Here is a 13,313-nt window from a genome sequence, read left to right on the forward strand (position 1 = left end):
ACAGATTCCCTCTAACAATGATACTTTCTTTTGGCCATCTTGAGTTTCTACATTGAAATATCGGGTCTGTCAAAGCCAGAGAGAGGCTTGCGCGACAGGACCCAGCAGCATCGGCAACGGAATAACTGCAAGAGACATGAACAGGATTGAAATCACTCGTCACTACCTGGTGAACGAAATAGTAAAAGAAAACCACGTAATGATAGTCACAGAGAAGTGAGGTAACAGTCAACAAACAAAAAAAAGGATCACACCAGTCAAAGATGAGTTAACATATATTCCGCAGGGTGCGCTTTGAGATCGCAGTGATATCGTCTGGAACTTCATTGAAAATTAGGCTAATGTAAACACACCCGCCGTGGTTGCTCAGTGGCTATGGTGTTGGGCTGCTGAGCACGAGGTCGCGGGATCGAATCCCGGCCGCGGCGGCTGCATTTCGATGCGGGCCAAATGCTAAACCACCCGTGTACTTAGATTTAGGTGCACGGTAAAGAACCCCGGGTGGTCGAAAATTCCGGAGTCCTCCACTGCGGTGGGCCTCATAATCAGACAGTGGTTTCGGCACGTTAAACCCCATAATTTTTTTTTTAATATAAACGCACTTTCTAGCTTTGCCATGTCTTGTAGCGCAACGGGGCACAATAAAACAAGAATATATCCGGAGTGATGGAGAGGCGCACTGCAGGCAGGCCTGAAATCGTGGTCCCAAAAGTGGCACGAGAAAACAGTTTGCACAAACAGGGAATTAAAGGAAGGAAAGCAGAGGGACGAAAACAGATCTGCACTGTTCGCCACAAGAGAATTGTAAGCGATGCTTTTCAGAATATTCTTTATTGCATCGATTCTGCACTAACGACGAACGAAAAAAAAAAAGAAAACACGCTTATACCGTGCCTTGAAATTGTACGTGAGCGAGTGCATGACCGTTATTTTAACCGATGTCGGAAGAAAAGATGTTAAGAGTTCAACTCTTTTTGTCGCTAGGCAAAAGAGTTGAACTAGATTAGGCGTGCCGGGCAAGGGACCTATCTGTGCTGGTCCAGAGTTCAGTAGGTCGTGGCCTCGACGGCAGCGCAAACTCGTGACGCAGCGTTTTCCCGGTTGCTTACAATTCTTCCCATGGGTTCTTGTATTCTTCCATGATGTCGATGTCGCGAGGTGCAGCGTATTGTGGTTGGCTGCGCGCGCGTATTTTAATATTAATTTAAGATATGTTATAACCTACATTCGTCGTTGATATTGTTACGCGAAGGACGAGTCAGTAAGACGAGCAACTATTTACAAGTTATATTTACAACAGCCGTTGCAGCGCTGACCGGTTAGATTCACAGCGCGAGCCCCAGTTCGTTCTTTCTCTTCTTTTCTCGAGTGATGGCGCTCACGCGCCTCATTCAAACAATCAAATACCATACGCGTGTAGCAATATTTTGCAGGCGATATGTGTGTGCCGACATAAATCTATTTCACACGTTAACTCGACTTCGAAATTTTGTGTCAGTACTCCTTTAAAGAGATGTATTCAAAAATGCTAGTATGGAAAGCATGTATAGCATGTCTGAGTTGACTATTTGTCGCCGCCCGTATCAAAGGGGATGACAATAAATTATTATGATCATTACCGCGGTGGCGGTAGCGGCGGCCTGCTGGGGAAATTAAAAAAAAAAAGAACCAGAAAGCTCGCATCCGCGGCGGCGGCATTGCATTAGTCTCTCTACAATGCCTGACTAAAGCTTTCCACGACACTTTGTGCAGACGTTCAATCAACACAAACTCGTGCTTCAACTCTTTATGCACTCACACAAAGCTTCGTCCCATTGTTTCCGAGGCGTTGGATCTGCTGCATTTTTCATTTATTTTCGTTGCCTTCAGCGCTTCCTAGAGAGAGAGAGGAAGCGAAGAGAGGAAAGTCAACCAGACGAGTGTCCGGTTTGTTGCCCTACCATGGGAGAATAGAAAGAGGAAAAGAGTCCTTCCAAATCCTACAATTAGCCTACAGAGCAGTGTGGAAAGGAGAGCTCTAGAACGTGTGTGTTTCTAGCAGTGGCTGATGCAAAGCGCTTTGCGTATGGTGGGAGCCCGGCTTAAAGATAAATTGAATTCAGTGGCTCAAGTGAGAGCGCAAATAAAGAAATGTTATATAAGCAAGAGCTCGCATAAGACATTGCTCAAACCACAAGATTACGTAACTTACAGAGAAGCTGTAAATGTAAATGCTTATTAAACATATGAACCATACAACCAACAAAAACCGCCAGGAGTATGATTGCTCAGTGAAGTTTGCGGATTCCCAGCAGCGATTTGTTCATGCGAGGAAGCCGCATCCGGTATATTCGCTGCAGGTTGCAGAGACACTCTCTGATATTGTAACTGATGACACACTATCTGATTGTAGCTGATGACTGGACTCAGTGGTTCCATCAGGCACGCTCACACGAACTTCCATACACTTGCCGATTCAGGATGCTTCATTATAAGGTGAATGCCCGCTGGCCTGCGTGGCTGCATGCTAAGGAATCGTGCTTCCTTTTGTGCCTGCTGCTGCAACACTTCTCTTTAGGCTGCGTCTTCTTATTATAGGACGGATAGTTGGGAAGAAATACTGGTACTGTACCGTGCTTGAGCATGTGCCTCTTCACCGCATCTTTACGAAAGTCGGTTTGAAGAAAATGGAGGCTGCACACAGCTGAGTAATATCAAGTCAAGTTCGGCGCCCAGTACTTTCTTAGAATATACCTCGTAGCCATCGTGCCCGTAGATCTGTGTCTGCGCGTACGTCGTCGAAGGAGACTACTGGTTCTTCCTTTCGCTCGTTAGAGGAACAAAGCGGCACACACGAGTAGCGCATACTGGCCTGTAAAACGGCACAATAACATCACCGTTGCAGCAAACAGACGATCATTCAACTGCCACTACGAGCAATACACGGCTTAAACTTGGCGTCTGCAGGATCAGACTCTGTAGAATTAGTAATTACAATTTCTTTCACCTTTATATTTTATTGCGTATGAAGGCTACTTCTTCTATTTTCATTATGAAAACATCCAACAACTTTTGTGGTTCTTGTTTGCAGACGACAGAAAAAAAACATGAAAATTGGCAAACAGCGTGGCGGAGAACGTTGTGTGCAAGAGGGCAAGATTATGATGATGATGATCTATTGGCATCTCCTTTGAAACGGGAGGTGGGGAGGGTGGCAAAAGAGCACCTAGACTGCTTGATTTAATCGGGTATGCTATAAATGTTTTACATTCTTATATTCTATTGTAATATCTATTCAATCTTTTTTTTTTCTTCTATAGAACTTCTCTATCTACCTTGTAACGCTTACCTGTGCCTGTAACGGATCCGGTCGTATCAATCTCTTCCTCGCTTTTTTTTTTCACCATTATTCAAAGTTTTTTGCTCATCCCATCTGCTCACATAATGATGCTTGCGTCCACTTTAAGTCCAAGTGCTTCTGGAAGGTACACATACCTACGGGTCTCATTGGGTGAATCCTTTCGCATTCCATTAGGATTTGCCGAGTCGTCTCCGGATTTTTGCTGCAACGTACATATGCCTAATCTTATTGCGAATATTTGCTCTGGTGTGTTTTTGTCCTTAGGCAACCAACTGGAGCCTCAAATAGCAAGGCGCTGCGTTTTGTGTTATCGTACAGATTTCCCTTATAATTTCTTTCTGAGCCTCGGAGCGAAATCGAAAGAAAACATGAGAGGGCACGGCTGCCACCGCGGCGTTCACACGAAATTTTATCTATAATAGTGTCCACCCTGTTTCTCTTTTTATCCACCTTAACCCTTCCCCCTGCAAAGGGTAGCCAACCGGAACTACCTCTGGTTAACCTCCCTGCCTTTGTCTGCATTATCTTATCTCTCTCTTGTCTACAGTGTCCCTGTACATACAGGAATACTAGTTTTATCCAGTGGCTATACCGTAGGAGAGCATTCAGGTACTCCCACATAGCACTCGAAATAATTAAGACACGCTTAGAGTATTGGTGGAAAAAAAAAATAAAGCCGGGAAGAGATTTATAGAACAGGAGTCATTGCAAGCGTAGGTAATGATACGATATAGTGATAGAAGTTATAAACACAAAAGTTAACATCGAGATCACACAAAAGACTATATGGCGACAGATGTAGAAAAACAATTAAATCAAACAGGCTACGTGACTATTTGTTTCTACCATGTGTCAAAGATGATGTGAATAAGCATCATCATCAAACAAAAACGCGACGCACGCTACAGACCGCAGCGCCAAACTTGTAGTCCAACGCAATCCAATCCAAACCATTATGCGAAATCCAAATCCAAAAAACAGAACTGTGCCACTGTGGTTTAGTTTTGTTGGCGCGTTACCGGGCGTCCTCCCGCTAGTTTTATTGAAATGGCTTTAGTGTGCTGGAAAACTTTGTGACAGGCTTCCTAAACCTGGCACAGTATGTTTGTTGGTTGATCAGTCGATTGGCCAGCCGTTTCTGCGTGTGTGTTTTGATCGTCGCTCTTTATCCATTCACTCCGGAAAGAGTCGCTGTGTAAGTTGTCACGCATGATAAACTTTATATGTCGTGATGCTAAGTTGTATCTTTTTTCGCGTGTTAACTGTCCCTCTTTTCTGTCTTTCAGGAACTACGTTTAATTCTGATGAGGAGGGACTGAGCGAGTTCGGTCGATTGTAGCTAATAGCGAAGCCACATGTTGTACCCGACCTTATTCGACGTATTAAGTGGCAAAATGCGTAATTTTCAACGACATGGACACTTTATGTTCCTCAAGTACGGGAACACCTAATTTTTTGTTAGCAATACTTGATTCTTTTCTGCTCATAAGACACACCTTTAGATGTGGAACGCCTGCTTGGCCTGTGTTGTTTATCCGACGTGATTGCCAAGCCAAACGTAACCTGTTTTGTCTCTTTATGCACAGCGAAGCACATAGAGGTCAGCAGGGATAGAGAGCAGATCGTCACTCATAACTCCAAACGTGATTAGCGAATACCTTGATTGCGTACAAGTGCGGCGCATTTAACTCGACGCGCAGACATCGACAAACGCTTCGAGTCCCACGCATCTCGATCCAAAAACAAAAAGCTCCTAAAGGCATGTTATGAACACCAGCATTGTAACTCGCTGGTAACGATGTTAGTCCACCGTAAACTAAAGAGGTAACAAGGCTAGTAGAGAAAACGCTTACATTTATAGTCACGGCATACATGATTGTCTACGCAACTTGTTTTTGCCTGTTCTGTACAGTGGTGGCAAGGAAAGAACCACAAAAAAGCTTCGGCTGAATTGAACCCGTGCAAACTGAATGCTGTTCCATTTCATTTCACTGTGCCGTGTATTTGTACAAACGACTACTTTCCTGAAAACATTACCATATGTGACGGGATGTTTGATGTGCTGCGTTCCGTAAGAAATTACGAAGGAATAATCTTTCTCTTCTCGTAATTTATTTATTATATTTATTTACAGTTTACCTACATCACCACAAGGCATTGCGTAGAGGGTACATAACACAAATAGCAATAGATTGTTGTACAAGATACATAATAAAAAAAGAACAAAAACACGAAAGTTATGCAAAATTATACAGAATATACGAACATTACCACAAACATACATCCTAAACAACAGAGACAGGTTATTTATGCTTCCATAAATAGCCAGTACATGTGCTTTGAGCCAGTATTAAATTATTTTTGTAATAAAACACTGCATGAATGATTGCACAATAGATGTTTAATTACTGTGTAATTGTAAGGACTTGCCATAAAATGCACAAAGAATTACCCTGCCACCATGATTTTCTTGCAATAGAGTCCAGTGCTCTGAAATGAAATTATGAAACTTTTGACACATGCACCAACAGCCCATCACATTTCTTGAGTAAAGGGGATATGTATAAAGGAAACCTATTTGACCAAGATTTGCTGCTTTTGCAGGTTCTGCAAGGACTGCCTGCAGCCATGACGCAGCGGCGGCTTCCAAGCACGACCGCGACTGCCCGCGATGTAAAAAGTGTTCCAGCCACAGTTGCAGACAAGCAGCTGATGGGGGAAGAACACTGCAGCCTGCAAGTGGCCTTCGAGGAACTACAATGTCACCTAAGACAGTCAAGGGACGAGATTGCCCGCCTTGAACGTGCCAAGGCAAAGCTTCGGGCAGAGGTTGAGGCAAAAAACATTAGCCTGGGCTACCTCCAGCAGCAGTTAGACAAACGTGACCAAGAAACAGAAGACTTGAAATCAAAGGTTGGTGCAAGGCTTACTAAACCGGGACTTTGAGGTGACTGAGTTGGTACTAGCTGACCTTCGAGCTCATCGTCAAGTGAGTCCTGTGAAAATGTGCAAGGAAACCCATACAGGTTTCTTACCTTGTGGAATGCGCTAGGTCAAAACTTTGTCCTGCTTGTGCATTTCTGTTGAACTGTTTTGCCATGTTCACTGTCTTTATGCTTTTAGTTGTTCATTAATTCGGTCATGCTCAGTGATCAGCTAGCCTCCTGGTTAGGTCAGTTGGTAGAGTGACTTTGCCAAAAATTTGTTGGTTGTGGGCTTCATCCCGGGGCCAAAGTGAAGTTTTCTTCAAATGCAAAACTCATAGGCTTTGTTTGTCATCGGGGCGTCTTCATTCAAGTGTGCGAGCACACGAGGCATCTGCAGCTAGTGCTGTAGGTTGTGAAATGCCTGTACCTGGTCTTCACCCCACACGAAGGGGACATCTTCTTCGGTGAGATGTGTTAAGGGCCACGCGATGCGCGAAAATTCTGCAATAAACCGTCTGTAGTAGGCACAAAGGTGCAGAAAACATCGTACAGCCTTTTTATCAGATGGCGTTGGGAAATTAGCAATGGCTGTGATTTTATCAGGGCCAGGTCGGACGCCTTCATGATAACGACGTGAGTGAGAAATTGAAATTCTTTAAAACCAATATGGCACTTTTCAGGTTTCAAAGTTAGACCAGCTGAGCGTATTGCTTCAAAGACCGTCTTCAATCTCCGTAAGTGTTCCTCGAATGTGGCGGAGAAAACAATCACGTCGTCAAGGTACACCAGGCAGGTTTGCCATTTGAGGCCTGAGAGTGCCGTGTCCTTTAGTCGTTAGAACGTTGCTGGCGCAGAACACAAACCAAAGGGGAGCACCTGAAATTCATAAAGTCCGCCGGGCGTCACAAAAGCAGTCTTCTCACAGTCTCTCTCATCAACTTCGACTTGCCAGTAGCCGCTTTTCAAGTCCATCGACGAAAAGTAACGTGCGTTTCGTAGCCTGTCCAGCGAATCATCGATACGTAATAGTGGATAAACGTCTGTCTTTGTGACCTGCTTGAGTTTTCTATAGTCGACACAGAAATGCAGGCTGCCATCCTTCTTTTTCACCAATACGACAAACGGTGCCCAAAGACTCTTAGATGGCTGCTTAATTAAGTCACTCCACAAAGAGAGAGCGCATTACATTGAGCACTGACACAACTGATTGCACCTACACCTCGTGCTCAACTGCTGAGCATGTTTGACATATAGCACCTGTGTAGGTTTTTCATTATAAAGTACTTGTCAGTTACAAGAGTCATTCAGTATGTCTCAATGATCAGAGATGAACCTATTTGAAGGACTGGCCATTTAGGTTTAAAGAACCTATCCCAGTATCTTTTTTCCTCTTGTGCTAAGTGCCTGTGTACAGAGCAGTAGGAAATATAGCAACGAGAAGCAAGGAGTTATGAGTCAAGCAACCTTCATCCCAGAGTAGGAAATAGCAAGCCAGTAGCGCTAAATTGCACGTCCCCTCATAAATTTATGTGTCAAAAAGTGCAGTTTCCTTCTACTTTCTTGTCTGGATACTTGTCACTGCACTTCCCGTATTGCTTGCAGCATAACAAGGACGTAAGCACAGAGAAGCACAGTGCTTGTTCTGTGTCTCTATTCTGTATGGTTACATCCGTGTTGCGATGCAAGCAAAATTACTGCCAGATTACTTGCCCAACTACTTTCTCATACTTCTTTATAATTTCTACCTATGGCACTGTGTGTTGCTGTTGCATCATGTGCCAAGCACCATAATGTAATCAGCTATAATGTAATTCAGCAATAAGAAATCAGACTGCTAGCCACGCTTCTATAGAAGGTCAAGCAGAAATAAATTGCATGCTCTTATCTGAGTGAAAGCTCCACAAAATGCGAAGCATTCCTCATGTGTCATACCATAGCCTTCTGTATTTTTGCAATGCCTGCCAAGTTGCTCTCCAAACGATCCACTGCAATGGCATGACATTTTCCAGCCATTTTATACCTGTTGTTGGTAAAGCATGTACAACTTTTGCCGCGTGGTTGTGCTGCTGTTCCTTTGCTTCCACATGACATCTGATGAGAGAAAGTTGACATGGCTCTAACTGTGTCGCATAGACTGTGACCAACTACTGAGGAAGTGGCACCCTCTAAGTGACCCTTGATTTAATGTCAGTGAACAGGCATTGAAAAAGTATGGAAGGCTATGCTTGTACATACACTGTTGTAATGCTAATTGACTTAAAAGCAACCTCACCTGCAGGGAAAAATGAAATAGTACTTGATATTATGGCAGCATGAACATAAAAATAATATGTACTCCAGGTCACACAAAAAGTTTGAGGTGTTATTAAAGCACTGAATCTGTAGGAGTTGGAAATCTGGCCCAGCGTAACTTGTTGATTCTAAACTGCTTCCATTAAAAAAATTATGCAGCCAAGTTGGCCAAACTTTACATTTTGCATGTTCAATCTGGGAAGTCCAACATGCAACAAAACCTAAATTCGGTGATACCTCCAGCTCGTTGAAGCTTTTTATACATTCCTATCTGTCCAAGATGTCCACAAATCTGGCCAAATGTAAATGTTCAGTCTTCAAGCTGTATAGTGATTGGCATTGCTTGTAGAAGAGTTCCTGTTATTGTTTGGCAGTGTGTTGTAAAGCTGTCGAACAAGCTGATCCATTCGCTGTGGCCCGCAAGGAAGGAGATGATGGAAGCCAACTGTATTATGTGATAGGTGGCCATGTTCTGATTGAGTTCTCATCACTGCGTGGGAGAGCCGACGCTCACCAAACAGTCTTACAAACAGCATACAGCGATTTCTTCAGAATATTCAGATTAGTAAGCAAATTCATGCATGTTCAGTAGAAGTGTCGCTGACACAGCTCTGGACATAGCAATAAATGGCTCATGCGTATAACATCACAGATGCCATATTTACAGCTTGTACAGCACAACTAGAGATAAGCAGATTGGACCTACGTACGGCTTCTATTTGCATATTACTGTTGATCTGTTGAATCATTTGGCTTCTATGAAAAATACTATTACCGACTTTTCGCAGCATGCAAATGAATTGTATATATTACTTATTAATTTACTATAAAATATTCCGTATCGGAATGTTCCTAAATGCTTTGATCCTGGGTCATCTCAGTTGAATGTTTTCAATATTTCTTTTATGTGATGTGAGTCATGCAACACACTGTGTAGTGCCTTGCTGTTGCAACATGTGCTCATAAACCACGTCCCACACTGTCCTTACACCCAGCAATGATGCAGCATAGCTCTAAATACAAGTATTTTCTTCTGAGAGTGTTATTAACAGTCAAACATTGTTATAAGAAAGCTGCACCCGCCATGAACATACTGTTACGGAAGGGTGAAATAAGAGAGAGAGGAAGAAGATCGCGAGACGCTGGCTGCTGCAAGTTGATGCTAGTCAGCCATTTTTAACCCAATTGAATCTCCTTGTATATACATTGTATATACAGTCTTATACTCCCAACATCCCCATAACATATTGGTGGGATGTGGACATCATATCACCATCCTCACCATGAATGACGGTGAGCACTCGGGATCAGCGTCGTTGCCACCTCCAATATCACCATTGTACGCTGCATCACTGTCCCCTTCAGTTGTTGTGCAATGCAAGGATCCCGGAACTTTTTGCGGTACTGATGGCGCCGACGTTGAAGAGTGGGTGACTATGTACGAACGTGTGAGTGGAATCAACAGATGGGACCCTACGCTTATGCTAGCTAACTTGTTCTACCTAAGAGGCACAGCAAAGGTGTTGTTCGAAAACCATGAAGAGGAGCTGACCAGCTGGGACCAATGCAAAGAGAAGTTAACAGAGTTATTTGCCAAACCAGCCAGCCGTAAAATTGCCGCAAAGCAGGATTGCCTTTTCGTGCCCAATCGCCCATAGATTCCTGTGTTCCGTATATCCAGGACGTGCTCGCGCTTTGTCGTAAGGTCGATCATGACATGACAGAAGCTGAGAAGGTCGGGCACGTGCTTAAGGGCATTGCTGACGACGCGTTTGATCTGCTCATGTGCAAGAGCTGCTCTACAGTTGACGCAATCATTAAAGAGTGCCGGCAATTCGAGCAGGCCAAAATCCGACGCGTCCTGCACCCATTCACCAGAATTCCCAATACTGCCGCAACATCGACGTGTGAAGATCAGCCCGCACAGCAGCATGCGTCACCATCAGAGGACGTGGTGCAAATCGTTCGACGTGAACTGGACGCAATGGTGCCTGCAGCTTTCTGTTCGCGTAGCCCTGATGCTTCCCCTTTTTCAGTTCCGCTCGTGCAAGCCATCGTTCGACAGGAACTTGAAAACTTTGGCCTACATTCTGTCTGTGCTGTCACCAACCTCAGAGCCAACGAACGCCCTCCTACTATTTTTGCTGCACCCTGACACTTCGCTCCTCGTTATCACAACCCGAATGAGTGGAGAACCGCGGACGACCAGCTGATATGTTTCACCTGTCGCCGCATTGGTCATGTCGCCAGATGCTGCCACAACTCATGGCCCTCAACGCCTCGCATGCTGACCAACCTGAGCTGTTTTAATGAAAATGCCCGCAATGTTTCGCACACCGCCAAGTCTAACAGCGCCGACAACTCTGCTAGGAACACGTGGTACAGTCGCTCACCATCACCACGCAGACACCAGTCTCGTTCACCGCAAGCACGTCGCCCATCTTCCCGTTCACTGCAGCCACATCGCCTTTGATCCCCTGTGGCTTTTGGCTGCACCCTTTCGGAAAACTAAGAAATGCAGCTCTCGGAGGTGGTGCTGCATTGCCCACTACTGCAGCAGATCCTCTGTCTGTGCCCACAAAGAGAAGTGTAATTGATGTTCAAATAGACGGCTTACCTGTCCAAGCACTCATCGACACTGGAGCCCACGTATCTGTGATGAACGCAAGCCTACATAGACGTTTAAAGAAGGTCCTCACCCCAGCAGCTGCCCGAGTGCTTTGTGTGGCTGACAGCGGCATGCTGGTTGTACTTAGAATGTGTACTGCGCGTTTAAGTATAGCCAGTTGCCCTAGTTCTGTGCTCTTTGCTGTGATTGACAACTTCCTTCACAACATTATTCTTGGATCGGACTTTTTATCGATCGGCTCTCATTGACTGCGCAACCAGCATTCTTCAGTCGGAACTGCCTCAAGTCGCCGATGCTCCGAGCACCACTCCACCGCACTTGTGTTCGCTTCAAGATGTGCGTCTGTCACCTGAGGCAGTCACTTATGTCGCTTGGACCGCACAGCCACAGATTCTCGACGGTGAATATGTCTTCGCCCCATCATCGACGTGCTTTTGAACTGGAACGTTGCTCTTACGCATACGCTGGTGACGATTACTAATTACGACGTCCTTCTTCTGCTTCTGAATTTCAACCTGTGCCCTCAAATGCTTCCAGACGGCATGTTCTTGGCCAGCGTTTTCTAATACTTCCAAATTTGACATTGAAAGTCTGAATGCCAAGAGCGGTTTCTTAGCACCAATTGCAGCTCACAGCTTTGCTTCCCCAACGGATGACTTGGCGAAGATGATTGCACCTGACCTCACCTCTGCACAGGCCACGGGCATACGTCTCCTCCTTGAATCGTACCTTGACATGTTTGATTTCGGCGACAAGCCTTTAGGACAAACATCTGTTGTTCACCACTGTACAACACTGGAGACATGAATCCTATTCGTCGGCGTCCCTTCGTGTATCGCATGCTGAACATCGAGTCATCCAATCAGAAGTGGACAAAATTCTCCGCAAAGGGGTCATCAAACCGTCAGCCAGCCCTTGGGCTTCGCCTGTCGTCCTTGTGAAAAAAAAAAGATGGTACCTGGCGTTCTTGCGTCGATTATTGCCATTTAAACAAGATCACGCGAAAAGACGTCTACCCACTACCACGCATCGATGACACCTTGGACTGCTTGCACAGAGCTAAATAGTCGTCCATTGATCTTCGATCCGGCTACTGGCAAATTTCACTTGATGAAATGGACCTCAAGAAGACTGCCTTCATCACGCTGGATGGCTTATATCAGTTTAAAATAATGCCCTTTGGCCTATGCAATGCTCCTGTGACATTTGAACGTATGATGGACTCTCTTCTATGAGGATACAAATGGACCATCTGTTTCTTTTACCTTTATGACATTATTGTTTTTTCTCCCACGTTCGGCAGCCACCTTACCCGACTCGCTGCTATTCTTGCGGTCTTCCGAAAAGCCGGCCTCTAATTGAACTCCACGTAGTGTAAATTCGGGCGCTGTCAAATTACCGTGTTGGGACACCTCGTTGACGCATCCGGTGTCCAACCAGATCCAGAAAAAGCTCGCACCATATGCAGTTTCCCTGTGCCACGTTCTGCTTCTGACGTGCGCTGCTTCTTCGGCCTGTGTTCTTACTTTTGCCGTTACGTCAAAAACTTCGCCGACATTGCTCGGCTTTTGACAGGTCTGCTAAATAAGAACACACCGTTCTCATAGGGCCCTGGGCAAGCTCACGCGTTCGCCGCTCTCATCGGGTTTCCGACTACCCCTTCCATACTTGCCCACTTTGATCCATCTGCACCGACCGAAGTCCACAGTGACGCAAGTGGCCACTGCATCGGCGCTGTTCTTGCCCAACAGCAGAATGGTACTGAGTGCATGATAGATTACGCCAGCCGCCTGCTGTCGCCTGTTGAGAGAAATTACTCCATCACCAAGCAGGAGTGCTTGGCTTTAGCTTGGGCTGTTGCCAAGTTCCGGCCATATTTGTACGGCTGTACATTTTCGATCGTTACAGACCACCAGGCCCTCTGCTGGCTGTCTTCCCTCTGGGACCCCAAGGGACGGCTTGGTTGCTAGGCTTTGCGGTTCCAGGAATTTTCATTTGTTGTCAACTATAAGTCTGGACGTCTGCACTAGGACGCTGACTGCCTCTTGTGTCACCTCATGGATCCTCCCAATCCTGTTGCGCATGATCCGGTGACCTGCCTGATGGCTTTGACTGACATGACCGA

The 13,313-nt window shown here is 45.3% G+C and overlaps 1 protein-coding gene across 3 annotated transcripts in view; it reads left to right on the forward strand.

Annotated features, from left to right (window-relative positions):
* The first annotated feature begins 4,303 nt into the window (after window positions 1-4,303).
* The window catches only part of LOC135899985 (uncharacterized), a 31,025-nt gene continuing 22,015 nt past the window's right edge, over window positions 4,304-13,313 (forward strand). For 2 of the 3 annotated variants that reach the window (XM_065429401.1, XM_065429403.1), the window contains exons 1-2: window positions 4,304-4,535; window positions 5,945-6,253. In XM_065429401.1, the coding sequence (XP_065285473.1) occupies window positions 5,969-6,253 (285 nt within the window). In that variant the 5' untranslated portion in view covers window positions 4,304-4,535; window positions 5,945-5,968. Of the gene's footprint in view, window positions 4,536-4,645; window positions 4,776-5,944; window positions 6,254-13,313 lie in introns of those variants that run through there. The other variant, XM_065429402.2, reaches the window with a different exon arrangement.

The sequence above is a fragment of the Dermacentor albipictus genome, chromosome 4 (assembly GCF_038994185.2).
Source record: "Dermacentor albipictus isolate Rhodes 1998 colony chromosome 4, USDA_Dalb.pri_finalv2, whole genome shotgun sequence".
NCBI lineage: Eukaryota > Metazoa > Arthropoda > Arachnida > Ixodida > Ixodidae > Dermacentor > Dermacentor albipictus.